General features: G+C 38.5%; 2 protein-coding genes across 2 annotated transcripts in view; both read right to left on the bottom strand.

The window, feature by feature from the left end:
* Positions 1-25,572, bottom strand: part of LOC311081236 (hemicentin-1-like) — a 123,792-nt gene extending 98,220 nt beyond the window's left edge. The window contains exon 1 of the mRNA XM_084111671.1: positions 25,249-25,572. Coding sequence (XP_083967797.1) covers positions 25,249-25,531 — 283 coding nt within the window. The 5' untranslated portion in view covers positions 25,532-25,572. The remainder of the gene's footprint in view (positions 1-25,248) is intronic.
* LOC311082942 (muscle, skeletal receptor tyrosine-protein kinase-like) lies at positions 10,216-13,390 on the bottom strand. The gene is made up of 5 exons (XM_084114131.1): positions 12,998-13,390; positions 12,274-12,540; positions 11,844-12,173; positions 11,397-11,624; positions 10,216-11,031 (listed from the first exon to the last, which is right to left on the bottom strand). The coding sequence occupies exons 2-5, from the start codon at positions 12,428-12,430 to the stop codon at positions 10,961-10,963; spliced, it is 786 nt and encodes a 261-aa protein (XP_083970257.1). The 5' UTR covers positions 12,431-12,540; positions 12,998-13,390; the 3' UTR covers positions 10,216-10,960.
* Positions 25,573-26,267: the final 695 nt, after the last annotated feature.

The raw sequence follows: 26,267 nt of genomic DNA, 5'->3' as shown, positions 1-26,267 counted from the left end.
ATTGACACCTGGAAGTGAAGACGTCAGTGGTGTGTTTATGTGTGGATGTCAGCATCTGTAATCGCAGCTTTCTATTTCATTTTAGTGATATTAAGTTATGTTTGTTTTTTAATTTTATCTGTATTTACCTGCTGCTACTACTTAGTTGGCAGAAGCTTTTAGGAGCACAAGAGATCTATTCAGTCTATTCAGGTGTAATTGTAGGCCTACATTAAAGTACTGTATATAATACTTAAAATATTGTAGTGTCCAATGTTTTTGGAGAATATTTGTTTATTCCTGATGATTCTTTTGCATGTTAGGCTCTGATTAGGTTCAGCTGTTACAATTTAAAGAGAATACTAGCAAACGTGTGTGATATATTCAGCCCTCAAAAAAGGTTGGCAACCATGGCCATCACACTACTCATTGTTAGCACAGTTTACACGTTAATCAAAATTAATGATCACTTAAATAAGAGGAATTTAAACAATATGAAAATTACAGTCGTGGCCTGCTGTCAGATACAGACCTCAAAGGGCATATCATTACATATGTCACACAAAGAATGTTCTTGTTGCCATTTTTTTAATTGATAATTGTATTTAGTTATTTCATTTAATGAATACTATCTTCTAACATTTAAAATTGTAAATATATTTTAACAATCATCAACCGTTTCAATCGTGACTTATACAACCAGTTAAATGAATGTAATTGAAAATATGAATTCAAATAAATGTATTCTTTATTGTCACTAAAGCATATACACAAGTATCAGAGTGAAGGTCTTGGATGCAATTATGCTGTGACCGGAAAGACCAGAATCCACAAAACATTAACTACATAATATACATGTAATGCACAGTATTCTCATGATATACATTACTATACAAAATGCACAATTACAAATACAGAATACATTAAAAAAATTCATATACATTTTAAATGTTGCAATGATTCTTTGAACAGTTCCTGTTGCAGTACAATAGCAAAGCAGTGACTGGATACAAGCAGTACAAGGATAGTTCACCCAAAACATGAGCATTCTCTCATCATTTACTCTCCTTCATGCCATCCCAGATGTATATGACTTTCTTCTTGACATAAACATAGACAAAGATTTTTAAGGAAATAATCCATCTCTGTGAGTCCATAATACAAGTGGATTGTAACCCATGTACGTAAGACAGTTGGTCAGAAGTGATTTTTAATAGTTAAAACAGTCACATTATTAGTATTTTTCTTATCTAGCCTATTGTTTGACTTCAGAAGCATTGACTCTCATCCACTGAGGTCGCATGGATTACCTTCACGCTCACTGTGTGTGGTTTTAAAGCGTCTTTAGGACTCGCAGAGATGGATTACTTTCCTTACAATCTTAATTCGTGTTTATCTGTAGAAAAAGTAAAATGCATCTGGGACAGCATGAGGGTGAGTAAAATAAGTGAGAATTTTATTTTTGGGTGAACTAACATTCATATGCTGTTGGTATGCTAATCCAAGATCAGCATAGACTAATAAGAATAAAGTGCAACCTCTTGTGTACTTGTGAACTATGTTTGTTTTAATCTAGAGGAAATTGAAATATTTGCTAGTTTATATTAAAATAAATCAAGTGTCTGAAGATCAAGATCCCAGTCATTCAAAGGTGATGTGTCTGAACAAAGTAAGATTACTGTCTGATAGGGACAGTGGATCTCTGGTACTATCACTCCATCAGCATCACTCTGTGTCAGCATCACAATTTTGTTTATGGAAAAGTTGCTCCACTTCCTGGAAAATGAGGGAGGAAATGTATTATAATCTAACAATACAAACTGCTTTAAACTCCCACATACAGTAACACGTTGCAGACTTAAAATATTTATTATATATATATTTAAGGGATTTTACAGCACTAAATATTTACCTCGGAGTCATGCAGCATTTATCATCTGTAATACTGTTGTGTAACCAGTAGATGGCTGTATAGCCCTATATTTAAACATATATCCATGGCTGTGCATTCCCTAGTTGCTGGATGTTTTCAGTCATAATTACTTGCATGTATTAATTTTTGAATTTTGACATATATTTATTATTAAAGACTATTAATATTAAATAATGTATTATTATTATATAAAGATTAAACATTTTTCTCAGAAATGTTCATCTGAAGTGCACTTTTTTTCATTATTATTAGTCAAATATGGACACAGAAAAAGCATTTTGTTACTCATACTAGATACATATAATAGCTTTATCAGTCATCTTCATCACACAAAAGTAATCAGAATAAATATTGCGACCAGGGCGATACTTCAAAATAATTGAGTCTTTACATGTTATGAACAGAGACGTGTTCTGTGGTCAAGTCGTGTCTCTCCTCTTTCAAAAACTCTGCATCGCAAATTAATCAGCAATTGAGAAATTCAGGTTTAAATAGCTTTATTGGCATGGTAAAAAAGGCTTTACATTGCCAAAGTTGAATCAGGCAGTGATTGACAGCGCTCTGGTCCTATGGCATCGGTCATTGACTGATACAGTACAGATACTGTAGGCTACAGTACTCTAGCCCAATGTTGTTTGGGGTGGCTGGGGGGAAATATGATCTAATCGAAGTAGAGCCCGACCGATATATCGGCGGGCCGATATTAGGCATTTTCCAAACTATTGGTATCGGCATTTATAACGGCCGATAAATGAATATTTAAAAAATAAAATAAAAGCGGACGAAACACCCTGCAACCATGTTATGAGTGTTGGCGCTGCATAGTTTGTCCACCAGAGCGCACTCTACAAGGAAGACTGCTAACATCAATGAGCTTGGAAATCACAACAAACTTATTCTGCCTAAATAAAGTAATGATTACTGTATTTATAACTAGCATATCTGTAGTTCCAGTCCCTGCATTGTAAAACGTAAGTTAGGCACGCGAGGAGTGAACATTTAGACATAGAGAAAAAGTATTAAACATAGCAGCTAGCCTGTGCATAAAAGTTAGCTTTTCTTTTACACGTGTGTGAAATCCAAGTGTGCGTTACTGTAGGGGTAATTAACACATTATTACCGAGTCGATCGTTCCCTGGGATGCGTTTTCATGAAAATCGAATGTAAAGAGTTTTAGCTATCTCTAAAAACAGATGATCTTATAACACTAGTATATGGGGCACAGAGTAAAAGTAAATCGCTAGTTAATACCACTAACAAGGCTCAAAATAGCCTCACACTAACACGGTAGCATAATGAGGGTCCCTACATGCAAACCGAAGCACTGAGAACTTTGTAAGTGTACAGACAGTTTAATAAGAAGATACTTTATAAAGACAGTACATTACGCGTTTACATGCAGGAGCCATCTTGGAAAACAGTCTCGACTAATCGAGTCACGAACGGCGTGCTAAGTGAGCTGGTCGATAGGAATTACGTTTGTGAAATCTAATGTAGCACGGCGTTCGTGACTCGACTAGTTGAGACTGTTTTCCAAGATGATGCCTGTAAACGCGTAATGTCTTTATAAAGTATCTTCTTATTAAACTGTCTGTACACTTACAAAGTTCTCAATGCTTCGGTTTGCATGTAGGGACCCTCATTATGCTACCGTGTTAGTGTGAGGCTATTTTGAGCCTTGTTAGTGGTATTAACTAGCGATTTACTTTTACTTACTCTGTGCCCCATATACTAGTGTTATAAGATAACGTTAATCTGTTTTTAGAGATAAAACTCTTTACATTCGATTTTAACCCATTTGTGCCCAAATTTTTCTGAATGGTTTCATGCATATAATCGTGTTAATAGTGTCCTATGTGAACATGTTCTGCATTTATTTTCCCCAGGTTTTTTTTTTCTTTCTTGAAAATCATATTTGAATGTGGGGCAACTATAGTTGCCGGTGGGCAAATATGTTGTATGCACCCCCTCAATGTAAAATATGAATAGGAGGAGAACATTTGGCATTTATCTCAAAATAACTGCTTTCAACAGATCAATCTTTATTCATAAACACATTTATTATGTATAAAAGTCGAAGAACATTTGATGTAAACCCAAAAAACTGCATCTAGCTTATAATCTCTTGAATATGAAAACACAACAAACAACAAATCCATTTGCCTTAACCATTGTGCGCTATTCAAGGTCTTTTTGACCCACATTTCTAACTTTCATTCATGGGAATAACATGGATAATTTGACATGGTTTAGTGTAAGATTTTTGCCCATCTTTTGGAAAATGCCGTTTTAAAAGTAACAAATTATCACTTTAACCAGTAGATGGCTGCAGAACTATTTGCTGAAAGACATCTTTTCACAAGTTTTTCCAGTTGTATTCATATCTACATATTATGAAATCACAATTATAATAATAAAAGTTACTTTTTGTCAAAGTTTAGGCACTTTTTGTACTGAAAAAAAAAAATCCTGTTATATTATGATTAGAATCAAATGAATTTCATCAATGGACAAAATTCATCCTCAAAATCAGAAACAACACAGAACACACATAGACAGAAATGAATTGGCACACTTTAAATTTGTAGAATTATATGAAAAACAGATGTTTGAAATAAATGATAAACTCTAAAAACTCCAACTTTTCACTTTGTAACATCCTGATCAGGTTTGATTCTAATCATAATGGAACATTATTGAAAAACTAAAAAACAATTTTTTTCAGTACAAAAACTGCTAAACTTTGACAAAAAGTAACTTTTATTATTATAATTGTGATTTCATTATATGTAGATATGAATCTACCTGGAAAAACTTGTGAAAAGAAGTCTTTTAGTTTGAAACTTTTAGTACGTTAAAGAGCTCTGCAGTATGGAAGCTTGTTTCCGCCACAGAATAAAACATTTTAAGAGATAATTGCGACTTTTTATCTCACAATTGCGAGTTTACATCTCGCAATTCTGACTTTATTTCTCAGAATTTCGAGATATAAAGTCAGAATGGCGTGAAATAAAGTCGCAATTGCGTGTTATAAAGTCAGAATTGCGAGATATAAAGTCAGAATTCTGACTTTTTTTCTCACATCTGCGACTTTATATCACGCAATTCTGACTTTATAATACGCAATTGGGAGATATAAAGTCAGAATTGCATGATATAAAGTCACAATTGCGTGTTTAAACTATTCTGAGGTAAAAAAAAAAAAAAAAAAGTGTCTTTTTTCCCCCCTTAGAATTGGACTTTATATCTCACAATTCTGAGAAAATATGTCAGAATTGCGAGATATAAACTCGCAATTGCGTGTTATAAAGTCATATAAACTTTATATCTCGCAATTCTGACTTTATAACACGCAATTATGACTTTATTTCACGCAATTCTGACTTATAACTCGCAATTCTGACTTCATAACACGCAATTGCGACTTTATTTCACGCAATTCTGACTTTGTACATCGCAATTCTGAGAAATAAAGTCAGAATTGCGAGATGTAAACTCGCAATTGTGAGATTAAAAAGTCGCAATTATCATTTAATTTTTTTTATTTTGTGGCGGAAACAAGCTTCCATACTGCAGCCATCTACTGGTTAAAGGGATTTTTTTTACTTTTAAAACTGCATTTTCCAAAATTTGGGAAAAAAGCTTACACTAAACCTTGTCTAATTATCCATGTTATCCTCATGAATGAAAGTTAGTATTTACTACTTATTTATTTTCTACAATAACCTTGATTTATTAACCTATTAACACTGTATACCCCATTTTCCCATGATATATGTACTTACAAGGCATTTGCCCACCGGCAACTATAGTTGCCGCTTGGACTTTTGACTAAGTATACAAAAAACTATAGATCTCTTGTAAGATTTGTTTTGTTTGGATGATTCTAGAGACCTTCATGATTATGTAGATATATATATGTAAACAAAAAATACTTATTAGTAACATGAAAATGACCTTTCTTTTGGAGGGTTTGCCTTCGCCCTGCTTCCTGGAAATAGGGGTAGGAAGTTGACAGCCTCATGTGACAGGGAGGAAGTGAATACCTTTTTTTTTTTTCTTGAAATCCTTTATTTGGTTGTTTGCTTGCATGTCATTGAGAAATAAAACATGGACAACATCTAGAAAAATACTTACAAAAGGAAATTAACAACTATGCATTGCGGCAACTATAGTTGCCGGTGGGCTTAAATTAATGAAAACACATCCCAGGGAACGATCGACTCGGTAACCATGTGGTGCATCACTAAGTAGTAGATTTTAGAAGGCAGGCAGCAAATGATGATTGAAAATGTTTTTTTGTAGCTTGATGGAATAGATGGATAGAATTAGGAGTGACCTTTGTCTTGTTTAATAATAATACAAATGATGATGATGATAATAATAATATCATCATCATTGATTTTTTTTTTTAATTATTACTATCAATATTAATAATAATAGTTGATTTTTTTTTTGTTCAAAGGACTTTGTTTCATATCTTAAGTTTGTATTTTTAATATACATTATATTTATCAGAACTTTAATATATTCTGTTCTGTTGTGACAATAAAGTTAATTTAAAAAAAAAAAATTTTTTTAAACTGCATTATATTATTTTAGTAAGGCTGAGGACTCTTAAATAACTACGAATAACTAATGTTAGGGAAAATCTGTTCATATTTTGTTACACGTTTCTGGATTTAAAATATATATATATATCGGCCGATATATCGGAATATCGGATTTTTAAATCACCAAATATTTGTATCGGTATCGGCCTTAAAAATCCTTTATCGGTCGGGCTCTAAATCAAAGCAAATATGATCTAATCGAAGACTGTAACCGAATGTAGATAAACAGTCATATAGCTGCTAATGATTGGGCTAACAGTTAAATCAAGACAACAGAGCTGTATAATGTTATGGGCTCTCATTGAGCTCTAAAATGCCTCTCCACCTGAAAAAAGCCAGTACTGTATTATAAATAGTATTAGTATAGTATTAATGAAAAAAAAAATGAAAAAAAAAAGAAAATCAGACTTACCACGAGTAGGCTAACGTTATCCAGTATCCTCCTGATATAACGACGATGACTAATGATAAATATCATTCGTCTGTACTATTCCTTCCTAAGAAATCATCTCAACAATATAGTGTAGCAGCAAATAAATACAGATATAAACTTAATATCACTAAAATGAAATAGAAAGTTGCGATTACAGACGCTCACATCCACACATAAACACACCACTGACGTCTTCACTTCCAGGTCACGAAGCTGTCAATCAAAAACTCAGTAACCAATGAGAACACACTGCCACTAGCCCCGCCCCCACGAGAGAAATGTGTCAGAACGGCGAACGAAAACTCAGGGAGAGTAAACGAAAACTTCAGAAGCGGAAATGAAAACTCTGGAAGCGCATTTGTAAGTTCAGATCAGCGATTGAAATATAAGAAATAGTTAGCAAAACATGCAGTGTATTAAAAACGAAGTCAAGAAATTTGCCTTGATTTATTCTTTTTCAGTTTCAGAGATAATTTTCATTAGTTTCTTGAAAAGCTACGTGCATTATTATTGGCCCAAGAATAACTCCATAGGCCACCAGATGGTAATTCATGTCAACGAGTGGGTCTTTGAGCTGGTGTGAGTGAGTGGAGGCGGGGTTAATTTGAATATTCATTGAACCCATATACTAAATGAGGCAAGGGTGTAGAGTTACATTCAAGCTATTTTAAGGCATGACTAATTTTTTTCAAGGAAAAAATGTTTAAATATAACATTTTGGTGATCAAAAGTGAGTTTTAAGGGATAATATGACTGATTACTGGGGGACTTTAAGACAATATACAAGAGAGCACCTGGCCCAAACGGTGTTTGGTGTTTTTAGCCCCCAACGGCGCCTTCCAGGCAGCGAGGGGATGGGTAGGTTTAAGGTTGAGGTTAGGGTTAGCTGCCTGGAAGGAGCCATTGGGGGCTAAAAACAACATCGAGCTGGCACAAACATGACAAGCCATGTGCTCACACCAAACATGACACGAACACGTAGCTAATGAGAGGACTCACAAGCCGCATGTTCACACAAATCATAACATGAAAACATGAACCACATGCTACATAGAACACGACAACACAAGAATGCCCGGCAAATGAAAACATAAACCAGGCACTCTACAAAAACGCGCAAGACAAGAGTGAATGAACACTCAAGTCGTGCTCTCAAACATGGAGCATGAATGTACAAACCCCGACACAGAACCAAAACCAAACTAGACAGGATCCGAACACCATGCTCCCCACATGAAACAAAGCACATGGACAAGAGAACGCATGGCTCGAGCACACTCAAATCTGCAAGCTCCCGCAAAGACAAGACGATACATGAGTTTCTGGGCTCTGTCACAAAACTAAACCAGACTCAAGTGACAGAACTTTCAATGAAAAACACCTTAAAATGTAGGGGTTTTTTTTAAAGAAAAAAGAAAAAACACGTAAGGCATCACAGCCATCCACTGTCACAAAGAGGTAAACAGACTCGTGGCGCATCACTATCTGGCTAGATGGCTTGCTGTGGTTAACATGTTCTTCCTTGTGTGTATTCTCACTGACTTTGTGTGAAAACTACATATGTGTGAAACTGCGACCCTGCCCAAGCTGTAATTGCTGCTAATTCAGTTTTTCAAAGCAGTTTTCTTGTGATATAAAAATAATATCAAACAAAACAACAAAATATCTTGTGCAGAGCTGAAATGGCTTTCACAATCTTTGTATTCTGCTTATAGGAAGTGGCACTACTGAACTTGTGCTCAGCTCACTGTAACGACTGAGACAAATCAGACGCAAGTATTTGCTATAGTTTAACAAATAATATTTAAAACTCACTCTGGGATCTGTGGTCCCATCCCCCCAACAAGGGCAAGAAGGTCTTAATTACCATGACCACGATCAGATAAGTTGGTTTTCTGGCTGTTAAAAATGTGCTCACTGGTCAAGACAGAGACAATGGGGAAGACAGAAACAGACTTTAAAACACTTTGCTGCATTAATCTGATCTATAAATGAACATGCATCCCAGAAAATTGTGTCAATGATTTACTGTCTTGTGTAGTGTTTTTAATTCTATTTTTTTTTTTTGATACTGTGTATTTTATGATAGAACCAACGGTCAATGTAACCTCACCTATACCATGTCTGGTCTATATAAATTGGTACTTTGAAGATCGAAATGATTGTGTACATGATATGCCGATAGCTGCGCAACATATTAGTATTACAAGAATCTTTCTTAGTTTCTTCATCAGAAACCAATCCAGCTGCACATGCAATTTAGCACGCTTAAAACAAAGATTCATAAATCAACCACAGAGGAATTTTCCTGCTTGGAAATTCCACCCTTCTCATTGGTCAAGCAAATGGCAGGCCGTGACCACAGCCTGCTATGCCTTCACTCTCCCAACAGAGTCAGACTGTATTTTCTTCAAACCAACTCAGAAGAAAACTGCAACTTTACCATCACTGAATGGGCAAACATCTTCGACTTCCTCACTCATTGGTTGCCTGCGTGGCCTTTCTAGCCCAGGGCCGGCAGGTCACAATCTGCATGTGGTCAGCCATGTGCTCATGGAGAGAGAGAAAACCTTCAACCAGAACAGAGTCAAACAAACCACTCAAGTTCATCATATCTTCTTCATCCAAGAAAGAAAACGATCGCAAGTTTAACATTTGACACTCACGGAACCAACAACTTCAATTTTCAACAACTTCAAGAATTGTGTCCACTGCACAGACCATGCAAGTATCAATTTAATGAGGTGCTCTGAAAATTATAAGCTGATGGTTCTTTTCATAGTTAAATGGATCTTTTCCATAGTTCCATTTCCTGCTTCCATTTCCATTCTCTCACTCATAATTTTACCTATTCTTGTATGTATGTGTGTTTAGATTAGTTATGTCTGTGATTTAGTTAATAAAACTTGTGCACAATACGTATTTGGTTCTGATTCTCTGCTTGCAACAAAGTTTACTTTACGATTTAGATTCTGACTACAGGCTCTTAGTACTGTACACTAAGAAATACATTTCCCTTACCCGGAAATGAATATTTCTTAGAATTAATAAACAATTAACGCCGAGTGTGAACAGGTGGGTTGATTTTAATATTAATTTAACTACATTAAGTTAATTATATGAACTGATCCAAATATTCATAATCAATTATAACCAGTTATTATTGATTATTAATATTTCATCAAATGAAATAAAGCTAATTCGTTACATCACATTCACAGAGTACAGAAGAAATTTAAAAGATGAACTGAGCAATGAATGATTAATACTCAATACCTTTAATTGAGGCATTACAAGATGACAAACAATCAAATATACTCGAATACTGCTGTTAGAAACAATAATGTCAAAAACATTACATTTTATCATTTACTTGATGTCATGTACATCAGTGGTTCTCAGTTGTTTTTTTCCTTTTCCAGATTTCCAGATCCAGATTTTACACTAGACATCAACACATATAAAAGTAACATATTGTTTTTAATACAAATGACAGACTGGCAGGAAAACAGTTCTAAACTTCACAGTGAACAGTTAAAGAACCTATGATATACATACATTTAAACCTAAAATCTTAATATTACTTTAAAAAAAGTTATTAAATGTTATGTGTCACATGTATTTTGACAGATAAATGGTATCAAAAATGAAAACAAATGATATATTAACAAGGGGTTATGTTAAGGCAATAATATTTACCATATTTTTTATTTGGTGAGATTTCAAAGTGGTAACTTATTTTGTCCAATAATTTCAAAAAATAAATCTAAAAAAAATCCAAGTAAACATTTAAGAAAATTTACTTTTCAGTGACAGATGTTTAATTTCATGCTAACATTTAAAGGCAGGGATTTTATTCATGAATAAAATGGATGTGTAATAGCAGTTTTCCTGATCATGCATCAAGTCATTAAATACATACATTCACAAGTCAACAGCATTTTTAGTCCCATTTTGGAGAAAAAAAACAAAAACAAAAACAATTCTGCAGCTATTTCTCTCTTATGTGACAATTATCGATGCAACCAGAAGCTGGGAGAAGATAAGAACAGTCCAGAATGTGGGACGATTGCCTGTGAAAGAAGAGCCGTGTGAATGACGGTACAAACAGAAACACACACACAATGTTTTCAAAGCTCAATCCCTGTCTACAGTTACAGAAGAGAGAAGAGCAGTGCTGGAGCTGCTGAAGAAACACCGACCCGACATCCAGAAAGAGTTTTTGTCTTATATCAGCACAAAGGACTCAAGTAAGTCATCAGATATTTCACAAATGTGCCCTCAGATTCCTTCCTCATTTCAAATGAGAGCAAAATGACTGAGCTAAATACATAAAAAGAAATTCAATGCAAAATGTCTTAATGAACATTTATAAAATCCTATTCAAATATAAGCAAAAAGGATATGCAGTTCAATTTTCTTTTCATTTATAACCCACCTGTAGATGTGATGATGAACACTTTGCTGTCACTTCCCTGAGAGTTTGTGGCGATGCACGTGTAGTTTCCTGAGCTGAGCGTGGAGGACAGAAGCTCTGAGGAGCGGATCGTCTCTTTCAGATGTTCCCATGAGTACGTAGGAGCCGGGATTGCCTTCACTGTACAGTTTAGTGTCACCTCTTTGGTTTTACTGATGGTCTCTGTTGAACTGGAGTGTTTTGGTTTATCTGAGGAGGACAGAGGAACATTTTTTCACAACTGAAACATATTTATGTTAATTGAAATCATAATATGCAATATTTATCAAATGATCTCAGTTAATAAACAAAACTCTGCATATGATGAAATATGACAGTTGCACATCCTTCATGCTAGAAGACCCTTCAGAAAGTATAAACTGAATTAAATTTAATCAAATTTGCAAGCGTAGAAATAAATAAACCTACAGTAAACTTCAACATTGAGTTTTTCTGATTGGGCTGTTGGAGGAGGTCGAGGTCCTTCTTCTCCCAGTTCCAGCTCTGCTTCACACCAGTACTGAGCTCCATCATCAGCTCTGTCTGGACGGATCAGGAGTTTAGATGTTTTATTGACTGGAGTCTTGATGGTGTCAGTGAAGATGGTTTGATCCACCAGAGTCTGTCCTTTGTACCAGTTGACAGTGAGACTCTGAACAGGAGCCACATTGAGAACGTCACACTGGAGCTCATACTGGTTTCCCTCCATCTTCGGTCCGTTGTGATTCACAGTGCTGATGGACACACTGTCTGGAGTCTCTGTGGAGGAAGATTTACACACTGATATCTGCAGTCATGAATGTACAGTAGATATTTCTGAGAAAGAAAAGATAAAAATATCAATAACAGAGAAACTCACTGTAAATAGTCACTGTGAGATTCACTGCACACTGTCTCTTATCATAGTTTATTATGCAGGATGGCTCTATGCCCCATTCTCTCAGTTCTGGCACTCTCCATGTGATCAGACTGTCTCTGGTCAAGGGCACTACTCCCTCACTGGCTTCCCATCCCATTCCTTTATGCTGGACAGAAGTGCTGCAGTCGACTGAGACAGAACCGCTGTACCTCACAACAACTCTCTGTGGGTTGAGCTGAAGAGGACATTCATCATCAGCATGAGAACCTGTTAAACACATTGAGAAGGATGTGATTTAAAACTGGTGAAGATTCAGCACAGAATAGCATCACTAAAGTATTGGATTACAAGCAGACACAGAAATAACTGTCTAAGAGTCATTAAGACCTGCAAACTGAACACTGGTCCATGATAGGCCTCTAGAGTTTTGTATTTTATAGAGTTGGGACCATGACATCTTAATAGCTAGTGAACAATGTAATAGGTTTCTGTAAAAGCCCATCTATTGTCATATGAAAAAAAAAGCTTTACTAATACAGTAGCGAGGCAATATTTGCCAGGGTTAGTCCAAACTCAAACATGTCAACTGAACAGAAATGAATTTACCACTCCCAACTCTGTTAATTTAGCCTACAATAAAGTAAAAGCTAAACTTTAAAACATATTTAATCTCATTCCAGACGCATCGGAAGAATAAAAGACAGAAATAAGTCAACATACAAACCTGTGAAACTCAACAGCTGTAAAACTGCCAATAAAAAAGTCCAAAGAAATGTTGTAGCATATTGAAAAACAATTGATCAGAAAATACTGTAAATAAGACCCAACTTTATCACTGTAACTCAGAGTGCAAGTCTGTGACTGAATAGCTGTAGCTCGAGCAACGCAATAGTGAAACAAAAAAAATAACTAACCCCACCCATAAACTATTTTGAGAGGAAATTTCACTGGGTTGACCTCACGAACATTACGTATTAATGGATGACTGCAAAACATACTCAGAAACAAAATGAAATCTAGAAATAACCTGAATCCTTGCAATGATAGTATTACCCTAACCAGACAACCAGAAAATACATAGATGAGACTGACGTTGGATGTTGGAGTTATTTTGGGTAATAATTTGATGCTCTCACAGAAATTTAACATCATAAAAAAAATGTAAAAAAATGTAAAGTTTCTCTGAAAAACATTTTCCAAGGGGTCCTTGGTCTAGAAAAAAAGCTTCTGTTTTATTGCACACAGCGCCCACCTGTGGTAATTGCAGGACAGAACAGACAAAACCCAGAAACATCTGACTGACATCAACTGTAAGTTTGTTCTACTTGCATTTATAAGTACATTTATAAGAACTCTCCCACCATCTATTTTTAAAATGAATTATGAGGATTAGCCACCCTGAGTCACCTGTTCATAAGTGTAAAATTGACCCAGTTGATTGGCCAATCACATGCACTGCTAATGGCCTGGTTTCTTTAAAGGGGTCATGACATGAGAAACCAAATTTGCCTTGATCTTTTGGTATATAAGAGGTCTTTGTACCATTAAAACGTCCTGCAAGTTTCATAGCTTAAGACGTCCTCCCCATTATAAACAAATCATTTATTTAATCAAGCTCTAAATACAGCTCGTTCTGGATCCATGGTATGAAGTGACGTCACGGTACGAAGTGACGTAGCAGTCGTTTGCATATGACCACCTCCAGCGTAGACAACTACGCTTCAAGCGCAAAATAACTACGCCTCATTTCATCATCGCACCCCGTCACGCGCTTCACATGTGTTCAGTCGACGTGCAACGAGTGAGTGTTTACAAGAAGATTGCGATGTCACGCAGATGTGCTGTTCCTGGCTGTGGACAAACAACATGTTTGAATAATATACGCTGCTGAAAGATCCAGACGTCAGGGGAAGATGGATGCAGTTTCCCAGCAAACACAGAACGTTCCCCTAACGTTCCCATATGGTTCCCATTTGGTTATTTTTTTGGGAACCAAATAAGAACGTTCTAGGAACGTTCTCTGTAGGTTATTTTTAGGTTTAATTTTTATAACCTAAATAGAACGTTCTGGGAACGTTCCCTGCAGGTTGTTATTTAATAACCTAAAGAGAACCTTCCCAGAACGTTCCCTGCAGGTTATTTTTAGGTTTAATTTTTATAACCTAAAGAGAACCTTCCCAGAACGTTTCCTGCAGGTTATTTTTAGGTTTTATTTTTATAACCTAAAGAGAACGTTCTGGGAAGGTTCCCTGCAGGTTATTTTTAGGTTTAATTTTTAGAACCTAAAGAGAACCTTCCTAGAACGTTTCCTGCAGGTTATTTTTAGGTTTTATTTTTATAACCTAAAGAGAACGTTCTGGGAAGGTTCCCTGCAGGTTGTTATTTAATAACCTAAAGAGAACCTTCCCAGAACGTTTCCTGCAGGTTAGGTTTAATTTTTATAACCTAAAGAGAACCTTCCCAGAACGTTTCCTGCAGGTTATTTTTAGGTTTAATTTTTATAACCTAAAGAGAACCTTCCCAGAACGTTTCCTGCAGGTTAGGTTTAATATTTATAACCTAAAGAGAACCTTCCCAGAACGTTTCCTGCAGGTTAGGTTTAATTTTTATAACCTAAAGAGAACCTTCCCAGAACGTTCCCTGCAGGTTATTTTTAGGTTTAATTTTTATAACCTAAAGAGAACCTTCCCAGAATGTTTCCTGCAGGTTATTTTTAGGTTTTATTTTATAACCTAAAGATAACCTTCCCAGAACGTTCTCTGCAGGTTATTATTTTAATATCACTTACTATTAACAGGCAGATTACCAACTGACAACGTCGTCAGTACGGTTCCCTAAGGTTATAAGATAACCAACAACGTTCAGATCTATTCGCAATAACTTTTTATTAATGATATTTTAAATTATGTTATATATTTTAATTCTATATGTTTATTTAAATGCTGCGTGACTTTGAATTGTTTTAATGCGCATGCGCGTGATCAAACACTGGAGCATATGTCCGCCTGCGCGAGAGCAGATGGAAACGTCATCGACAACTGACAAACAACAAAACTCCCGTCTCTCGCTGTTGGTTTCACTGCTTTCAGGTAAGTTTAGTCAACAAAATCTCACAAATAATACACACAAACGTCCCTGACACATTTCTTACGTGTAATTGACACGTTTCTGTTGAATATTTACTTTAAAGAAATGGTTTTGTGTCTTTGAAAAAGTCCGTTAGCATCTACGCTAGCAGCTAACCGTTTTCAGAAGAGAACAGCCTAAGTTACGTTAAGTTAAGGTCTTATTTATGAAAGTGAGGTTCTCTCGTATTGCGTAAGTAGCTTACGCTTCGGGAAAGTTATCTTTCTTCGAGATCTGAAGCCAAAAAATTATCCTTTAATTTTGTATTCATTGTCAACGCAGTGCGGCAGCAGGCAGACCATGGCAAGCTGTATAAGCGTGCTCATTGGTTGCCCGGCGGCAACTGCTTAAGCCTACCAGTGAGCCCTGTGTGACGTCACACCCTATCAGGGCGCTTCGCGCCCTCCACACCCTTCTAACCGTCAAGGTGGGTGTGGCCAGTGTGTATAAAAGCAGGGATCGTAGGCTAAAATTCTGATTTTCTTGTCTTCAGCGAAGCTCTTCGCATCGCTGGATCTTGAGAGCCGCCGCCGTTGAAACCAGCGACCAGCAAGCCTAGGACAGCGCCTGAAGAAGCCGGCCGCCTTCGCCGCCTTCAGCCATCCGTGCCTGCTACGCTATCCGGCGACATATCCTTTTACTGCTGTGTGTGTTCGCCTACTGCGACACATACTTTCTCTCATTCTAAAAGAGCACGAGGCGTTTTTCTAAAAATGGCTCGTTTTTCCTGCGGCTCGTGCTGCGCCCCGCTCAGCAACGGAGACCGCCACCTCATCTGCGCTCTCTGCCTGGGCCGCGAGCACGCCGCCACCGCACTCTACGGGCGGCTGCCCCGAGTGCGAAGAACTTTCAATGTCGACCCTGCGGGCTCGACTTGAACTTTTCGACCAAGCTGTCGCTCCGCCTGTCCCTGCCGGACCGCGCAAGAAGAAGCGCCGCTCGCAGAGACCACCGGAGACTGATGTGACTGAGGAGCTCGCCGGAACTTCTCCCTCGAGCTTCTCTCTCGCCCTCTCCGCCCCCCCTCCCGGCCGCTCAACCGCCGGCTCTCGCCCGCGCCGCCGCCGCGTCAGGGGATGAGGCGAATGAGATAGATACGGGACCACCATGTGCTAGTCCGCTCGGACAACATGTCCGTGGTGTCCTATGTGAACCGACAGGGCAGTGTCAGATCCAGGAACCTGTGCAAACTGACAGAACGCCTTCTCGTATGGGCTTATCGCTCGTTGCGCTCGCTGAGAGCCGCGCACGTGCCGGGCCACCTGAATGTCGGCCCAGACAGACTGTCCAGGGACATCATTCCCCCAGGAGAATGGTCCCTGCACCCCCAGACAGTCCAGATATTTTTTTCGAGGAGCGAGGATGCGCTGGCCCGGACCTGGCCCAGCCTCCCGCTGTACGCTTTTCCCCCGATCTCCCTGTTACCACAGGTCATTGCGAGAATCAGGGAAACGCACCACCCAGTGCTTCTCATAGCCCCGCGTTGGGAGAACCAAATCTGGTACCCAGAGCTGGTGAGGCTATCGCACTTACCCCCATGGCCGATCCCGGTGAGAAAGGATCTCCTATCTCAAGCCGGCGGATCGATCTGGCATCCCCATCCAGAGCGCTGGTCTCTGCATGCGTGGATGATCAACGGATACCCGTTGAGCTACCAGAAGGGGTCGTAAACACGATCACGCAGTCTAGAGCTCCCTCTACGAGACGGCTCTATGCGTCTAAATGGTCTGTGTTCGCTAAATGGTGCGCTACTAAGAGCGTCGATCCACGCACATGTGAGGTTCCGCGAGTGCTCTCCTTCCTTCAAGAGCTGTTGGATAAGGGCAGGTCCCCTTCCACACTCAAAGTGTATGTGGCGGCTATTGCAGCGTTCGCTGAGACGACGCGCAGCCGTGCAATAGGAAGGAATGAGCTTATTATCCGTTTCCTCAGAGGAGCTAGATGGATGAATCCCCCGCGGCCCCCCTCGGTTCCTATTTGGGATCTGTCCTTGGTCCTGGAGGCCCTGAAGGCTTTTCCCTTTGAACCACTTGAATCTGTGGATTTGAAATACCTTTCGCTCAAAACCGTTTTTCTGATAGCTCTGTCTTCAGTAAAACGCGTGGGGGATCTGCACGCGCTATCCGTTAGCCCTGCATGTCTCGAGTTCGGACCTAATGACTCTAAAGTCATTCTCAGACTGAGGCACGGTTATATCCCTAAAGCGATCGGTACCCCCTTTAGGGCGCAAATCATCTCCCTTTCGGCTCTGCCAGCATCCGATAGCGGGGACAGTAATAACCTCCTATGCCCCGTTAGGGCGCTGAGAGTTTACATTATGCGCTCCGCCGCCTTCAGGTGTTCCGAGTAGCTCTTTGTTTCTTTCGGTGGGTGCACCAAAGGTCTCGCCGCCTCGAAACAGAGCCTGTCCAGGTGGATAGTGGACGTGATCGCAGCAGCTTACGCCTCCAAACACCTGCAGTGCCCTTTGGGTATATTTCTGGTATGGCACTAGGGAAGAGTGTTTTTGTACACAGACCGGCTATGCCGCTCTGTTCCTCACCACGCGCCTGTGTACCAGTGCTGGCCTGCGCTGCTGGCCACCTGTCCTACACTCGGTTGCGCTGAGGCTATTATCTCCACATATAGACCGGTGTGTCCGCTCTATTTTTCCCCTTTATGTGCTTATGTACTATGCGGGCCCGTGCTACTGGCCGCATCGTTCACATTGATATATATGGACCGGCTGTGCCGCTCTATTTACATATGAAGTGAAGTGCTTTGTACATGGATTGGCCCGTTTCTTGACCGGTCACCTGTTCAGCATGCTGTTTTCCCCGGTCTCCCTGGGACTCATGCACTGGATGCTCGGCGCACACGGCGTTGACAATGGGTTCCCGCAGCGTAAGCTACTTACGCAATACGAGAGAACCTCTCGTAAGAGAACGTACTCGGTTACCTAATGTAACCTCGGTTCTCTCTAGAAGAGGGAACGAGTATTGCGTAACCGGCCGTGTCGCGCCACGAGCTTTTGCGCTTCAGACTGTGAAAACCAGAATTTTAGCCTACGATCCCTGCTTTTATACACACTGGCCACACCCACCTTGACGGTTAGATGGGTGTGGAGGGCGTGAAGCGCCCTGATAGGGTGTGACGTCACACAGGGCTCACTGGTAGGCTTAATCAGTTGCCGCCGGGCAACCAATGAGCACGCTTATACAGCTTGCCATGGTCTGCCTGCTGCCGCACTGCGTTGACAATGAATACAAAATTAAAGGATAATTTTTTGGCTTCAGATCTCGAAGAAAGATAACTTTCCCGAAGCGTAAGCTACTTACGCAATACTTGTTCCCTCTTCAAGAGAGAACCGAGGTTACATTAGGTAACCGAGTACGTTTTTAAACACATATTTAGTGTAGATAACAGTTTTTGATAGTTTTGCTGGTAATTTGTCAATGGGAAGTAAGCTAATTTATTTAGGCTAACCTAAAAGAATGCACTGTATTGTTAACTTAATCAGTGACGTCACTTACCAATATTGCTAAGATGTGATTTCAGAATAGCGAGAGAAAAAATAAAACTCTACAACAAGGGGTGAGTTATTGTTTAATCATGATGATAATTCCATATGCATTTATTTCACAATATATTATTTTAAGATTTGTATATATTTATCTTTTCTGCATTTCACCTCTGTTCTATCTTGGTTCCTTGTAATAAACCAATCCCATGTAATAGTGTTGGCTCTGTGACAAATAGCATGTTATGTTCCTAGATCATCATGCTGTGATGGCCTGCTGCACCCCCGTCCAAGAAAATCTCCACGGCTATGGACCATATGACTAGTAAGCAAAACCACCTCAAACATACAGTGCACTACTGTTCAAAGGTTTGGGGTCTGTAAGATTTATGCTTTTGAAATAAGTCTCACATTTTAAAATCATTAACCCCAGGTTTTTTCAGTGAGATTGTCCTTGAGAAGCCTGTAGGCTAAATAATCAGCTAAATAATAGGCGACTAATACAATATTATAATGGTCATAGTTATAATAATAATTCATTTAACTATTATGATAACATGATATCCTGATGATAAGTATATTTTATTTCTTTAGGTCTGTTTTGAATTATGCTGGCCAATGAGACTGACACCATACTGTCCAACTCAAAGGTATTTATGTATTTGTATGTTTTTTTTTATTGATCAATACTGAAATTCTTTGTACTTTTAAATGCTGAATGTGGTTCAGGGGGTCGACAACTTTAGGCAGTTATTTTTCACAGATATCTTGGGCAGCTGTGGCTCATACCCTTAGCCTTTAAAAATGTTTGAATTGATATCCCCAATGCAATATGAGGGGGTAAATATATCATTAGAGTTCTTAAAGTTATGGCTTTGCTCTTGTTACCAGATGAGATATAATCCCTATTGTTTGGCCCTGTATTCTTCAGGACAAGACCTTGATGCCATCCACAGTCAGTAGATGAAGAAGGTGAGTTTAGCCGAATTCAGTTCTCTTTCCCTTTTTTTTGAGCTTAAACGGACACGTGCACGCAAAATGAAGTCAAAATGCCCATCTTGGCGAGTTTCCTCGTAAACAGTCTTGTGTTTTAAACAGAAAGAAAACGGATGCGTGTCATTTATATTAGGTCTGCACATTCGTCTTAAAGGGACAGCAGCCTAACGTACCAGCAGCTGTTTGTGTCGCCAATGGTGATCAAACATCAAAAGAGAAAATTACTTGTAGCTTTAGCAAAGATACATTAATTTTATAGTTATTTTATTTTTACACTGAAGACTTATGTTACATTTTGATAAATCAATTTCTGTACCTGATAAGTTAGATTCAAAGGACAAGTTCAGTATTTTACACTTAAAGCCCTGTTTACAGATCGTTTCTGATTAAATAGAACGGATAAGATTAAATTTTGGACAAATGCTGCTGTCCCGAGAATTTTAGGTTTCTTTCGCTTTCCCTCCCACCAGTAGACTGGGTGTATAGGTGCACTCAAACACTCCTTCCTAAAACACATTAAACTTTCGTTTACAAAGACATGAAACTCACCGAGTGGTCAGGGGTGTCCACTGATATGCTCACACAAAAATCGCTGCAAAAGATGCTTTCCAACAGGTGTTTTACCATTCGTTGTAAAACTGTGGACCTATTTTTCCAAACGCTTTACACCCGTACATTCTTCCGTTGACAGCTTGAATAATAGACACTCCAGCCCAGTTTCTGGCGGCAGAGTAATACCGTACCTCACAGCACATCCAATGCAAGTCAATGGAGGAGACAAAAACTAAGATAAAACCTGTTAGAAAGCATCTTTTGCAGCGATTTTTGTGTGAGCATATCAGTGGACACCCCTGACCACTCGGTGAGTTTTATGTCTTTGTAAACGAAAGTTTAATGTGTTTTAGGAAGGAGTGTTTGAGTGCACCTATATACCCAGTCTACTGGTGGGGGGGAAAGCGAAAGAAACCTAAAATTCTCGGGACAGCAGCATTTACTTTATACAGTATAGGTCAATGTATGTTATATGTAATATGTCTGGTATGTATTGTAATTTTGCTGCTGTGACATCACAATTTCCCCTTGGGGATTATTAAAGTCTTTCTATTCTATTCTATTCTATTGTCCAAAATGTAATCTTAACCGTTCTATTTCATCAGAAACGATCTGTAAACAGGGCTTTAAGTGTAAAATACCGAACTTGTCCTTTAACTGAAAAACATAATGCACTGCTTATTTCAACTGTATTTTTCTTCTATTGTATTTATCTATGCTTGTTATCTATTGTAATTTTCTATGCAGGTTCACTCCTCTACAAAATCCCCCCAATAGGGGTTATGCGGAGCGCCCAGCGGTCGAACCGGAAAGAGGTCCAAGCATTTCCGCTTTTCACTTCCGTACACATCTGCAGCGGTAGGTGATCTCTGAGTTTACTGTTAATTTTCTCTTATTATCCTAAAATTCTTATTTCTGTTTTAATTAAAATGTCACGAATGCTAAAATATCAGAGAAGGGAACATCCGAACAGCAGTTTTTGTTGTGTGCCGATCTGCTCTATGTCAGGGAAAATGAGTAGTACAGAAGTACAAATAGGTTCTGTACTCATAAAGTGACGTCAACATCCGCGTCAGCAGTAGCATTCGCTACTCTAAATAAACTCTAAACTCTACTCTAGAAAAATATCTCTAAATAAGCTCTACATTTTTCAATATCGTGCAGCACTAATATTGAGCATATCTTAAAGTGAACCTGGAATGATAATTTGTGATACCAGATGAGATGTATGTATGATAGTTTTTGAACTACTATTTTTTTTTATTTCAGGTTTTCTGGGATCCCAGCGGAAGGCATCAAGGCATCAGATGTTGGCCTGGACAGATGTACTTGTAAACTACACCGACCTTTGCTTTTGCATGGATGGCTGATTATTACCATGTTCTGTGAGGGTATCATTATAGCAAAACTGAGCACCTGTGACAGCGGAATTTGTAGGTGTAAAGTCATAGAGATAAAAAAAAATTTATAGCAGTTTCAAACTTTTTTTCTCTTTCTCTCTCATAAACAACACAGCAGTTACAGGTTTTCAAATTCTTCATTGGAGGTGAGACTTATATGTATATGAGACTTATACGTTATATGTAGAGCGAATTCGCAGGTCAGAGTTCACTAGACTTGAATATTATTTTCTCTGTTTTTTTGTTTGACTTCAGAGTTGAAAGTGGGCTTAAAGGGTACATAGGCTTAATGGTTACCCTTACCCCTATATAAAACATTATTTTTACTTTTTACAAACATTTTTTGATTTGTAGTCTGAAATAATAAATAGTGCAATATAAATAAATGCAATGTAGTGTTTTCAAATATATAAATTTTTCTATACACATTGATGCTGAAATATCTGAATAAATACATGAAACCAGCAGCGCTCGTGCTCTCATATCTCCTACAGCTTGTGACACACAATCCCACCTCACTCTTTTCATTTGCTCCAGATGAATATTAATGCCATTGCAGGGCTTGATTTTTGGCATGGGATTGTGTGTCCATGTAACGCGTTGTCTTTTTATTTTCTTGTTAAATTTGCAGATGTTGTTGGGAGTTTAAATGTTTTGAGAGGAGTGAAGATTGGCACATTCATGTATATTGTATATAAATTAATACTTTTTAAATTTTGTTGTAAGTTGTAGGCTACAGTTTGCAAAAAGATAGTTTTAATTAAAATGTTTGTGCAGTTTTATTTATTGAAATATTTTCATGTTTGAAATATTAAATGTAAATTACTGTTCCTGAATACATTTTGCTAATGCTGTTTTTAATGACTTATTTTAGGTTGATAATTAAACAATGAATCAACAAAAACATGGATTTTGTGCTGATTTATTTATTTAATACAAACTGATTGATTTACTTATTAATGATAGTTTCTGTTAATTCAATTTATTGTAATAATAATATATTCATAGGATTCTTAAGTGTTTGAACAATAAACAATGTAGAATATGTTGTTTTTAGATCTATAATTTGTGTACAGGCATACGAGGATGTGTAGACGTTAGGAGAACCTTCCGGGAACGTTCCGAGAACCTTCTGGGAACGTTCCCCTAACCTATAGGGAACGTTCTATTAACGTAAAGAAAACTTTCCTGGCTAACCAATAGGGAACGTTCTTGGGAACGTTCTGGGAACGTTCCCCTAACCTATAGGGAACGTTCTATTAACCTAAAGAAAACAGTAATCGATTGTCGAGTTCACGCGCATAGGTTTAGTTACCTATGATCACGCGTGTGAACTCGACAATCGATTACTGTGGACTTCGACCTAAAACAGGAAGAAAATACAGGTATGAGCGCTGGCTGAATTAACATAATTTTTATTAATATCTTTCACATCTACTGCAGTCAGATTCACCCGTGTTCACTCTGAAGGAATCACTCACATGACTGGGCACTTGTAATGACACATCAAGGATGTTAAGAGGCTAAAAGCAGGTTTAAAACTTGCCCCATTGAAGTCAACAGGGTGCAAATTTTAAAAAGAGGATAACACGGTGTAGGCAACACCGATTTTTGTCGTTGTTCTCTGTACTGACAGCACTCCAAATTTACCAAAAAATTAGCTCAATGTTAAAATTGACCGGAGTTCTCTAAGTTAAAAATAGAGCAAATGTATTTAATATCCAATGTATAGAAGGCAGATTCCATGGTACTAGATGCCTGTATAGCCCTAAGCTATACAGCATATTTCCTATTTCCTACTTAGAGTATTTTTTAGACATAATTAGGGCCTAAGCCCTGAAAGGGCGAAGGCCCTATTGTTTTCGTAAGGATTTTTTTTTTTTTTTTTTTTGCCTTTTTTTTTTTTTGCCTTTTTGCCACTTTTAGGGCCCTTAACATGCTCAAAAACTCTTGAAACTTTGCACACAGGTCAGAACCCGCGGCCATCAGGGCCGGGCTGAAGCTGGTATCCGGGCGTGGCAGGGGGGCTCGACAGCGCCCCCTGGAATGGGGTCCGAAATCTTGGTCCATATATCAAACACGCTTGCATGTAATAATATGAAACTCAGTACACATATAGATCTCATCGGGCCGAACAACTTTCGTGCTCTAAGTTTTACAAAAGCCCAACAGGAAGTCGGTTATTATACGTTGTTTAGAAAACGCATACAATGGAATGTGAAATACTCCTCCTAGGGAATTCATCCGATCGCCACCAAACTCGGTGTGAATGAAGTCAAGACATTGAGGATGAATTCTTGCGAACAGATTTTTGATATCTCGAACGGTTTGGCCGTGACGAGGAAACGAATTTATGGCTAATAATGGGACACAGGAAGCGTGTTATAACTTCTGCATACATTAACTGATCTTGATGAAACTTCCGCAGTGTGTTCGTTGTAAGAGGCCGATCACATGGATGTGACTATTGTGAGTCAAAGTTATAGCGCCACCAACTGGCTGCAGGAAGTTTGTCACTTTCAAAATGCTTTGAAGTCACTTTCTTATTTTTACCCGATTTGCTTCAAATTTTATGTGTATAATGTAAACACACGGCAGATGTAGACCTGTGGAAGGATTATTGATATCTTAGATACTGTTGCCGTGGCAACGCATGAAACTTTAATATTCTTTTCGGATGTTTTTGAGACTCTTAGCATGCTTCAAATTGGATGAAACATGACAGACACATAACACTTATTAGCCAGTAGACATGTGAAAAGATTTAGAAACAGGCGTGGCAGGGGGGCTCAACAGCGCCACCTTGAACAGGGTCTGAAAACTTGGTCCATATATCAAACACGCTTGCATGAATTAATATGAAACTCGGTACACAAATAGATCTCATCGGGCCGGACAACTTTCCCTGGCCAAGTTTTACGCCAGCCCAACAGGAAGTCAGCTATTATGGGTTGTTTGAAAAACGCATGCTGTGGAATTTGATGTCCTCTTCCTAGAGAATTCATCCAATCGCCTCCAAACTTGGTCCGCATGAAATCAAGACATTGAGGATGCTAAATTGCGGACTGATTTTTGATATCTCGAATGGTTTGGTCGTGGCGAGGAAACGAATTTATGGTGAGAAAAGAGAAACACGAAGTGGTATAACTTCTGCACACATTAACTGATCTTGATTAAACTTCAGCAGTGTGTTCGTGGTAAGAGGCCGATCAGATGGATGTAACTATTGTGAGTCAAAGTTATAGCGCCACCAACTGGCATATATATATATATATATATATATATTATATATATATATATATAACTTGACACTGTGTCACATGGTAAGTGCTAAAATCTGCTTGATTTGGACAATAGATGTTCTTAAAAGATTAATAATAGAAACTGACGGATCTTACTAACAATATACAGTAATGCTGAGATGTTCTGATGGGGCTGTTGGAGGAGGTTGAGGTCCTTCTTCTCCCAGTTCCAGCTTTGCTTCACACCAGTACTGAGCTCCATCATCAGCTCTGTCTGGACGGATCAGGAGTTTAGATGTTTTACTGACTGGAGTCTTGATGGTGTCAGTGAAGATGGTTTGATCCACCAGAGTCTGTCCTTTGTACCAGTTGACAGTGAGATTCTGAACAGGAGCCACATTGAGAACGTCACACTGGAGCTCATACTGGTTTCCCTCCATCATTGGTCCGTTGTGATTCACAGTGCTGATGGACACACTGTCTGGAGTCTCTGTGGAGGAAGATTTACACACTCTGATATCTGCAGTCATGAATGTACAGTAGATATTTCTGAGAAAGAAAAGATAAAAATATCAATAACAGAGAAACTCACTGTAAATAGTCACTGGGAGATTCACTGCACACTGTGTCTTATCATAGTTTATTATGCAGGATGGCTCTATGCCCCATTCTCTCAGTTCTGGCACTCTCCATGTGATCAGACTGTCTCTGGTCAAGGGCACTACTCCCTCAATGGCTTCCCATACCATTCCTCTATGCTGGACAGAAGTGCTGCAGTCGACTGAGACAGAACCGCCGTACTTCACAACAACTCTCTGTGGGTTGAGCTGAACTGGACATTCATCAGCATGTGAACCTGTTAAACACATTGAGAAGGATGTGATTTAAAACTGGTGAAGATTCAGCACAGAATAGCATCACTAAAGTATTGGATTACAAGCAGACACAGAAATAACTTTCTAAGAGTCATTAAGACCTGCAAACTGAACAACTTTAGTCTCATTCCAGACGCATCGGAAGAATAAAAGACAGAATTAAGTCAACATACAAACCTGTGAAACTCAAAAGCTGTGAAACTGTCCAAAGTCCAAAGAAATATTGTAGCATATTGAAAAACAATTGATCAGAAAATACTGTAAATAAGACCCAACTTTATCACTGTAACTCAGAGTGCAAGTC

The sequence above is a fragment of the Abramis brama genome, assembly GCF_963993115.1.
Source record: "Abramis brama genome assembly, chromosome: 1".
Lineage (NCBI taxonomy): Eukaryota > Metazoa > Chordata > Actinopteri > Cypriniformes > Leuciscidae > Abramis > Abramis brama.
The sequence above is the reverse complement of the archived record's forward strand: the minus strand, read 5'-3'. Positions and strand labels throughout refer to the sequence as shown.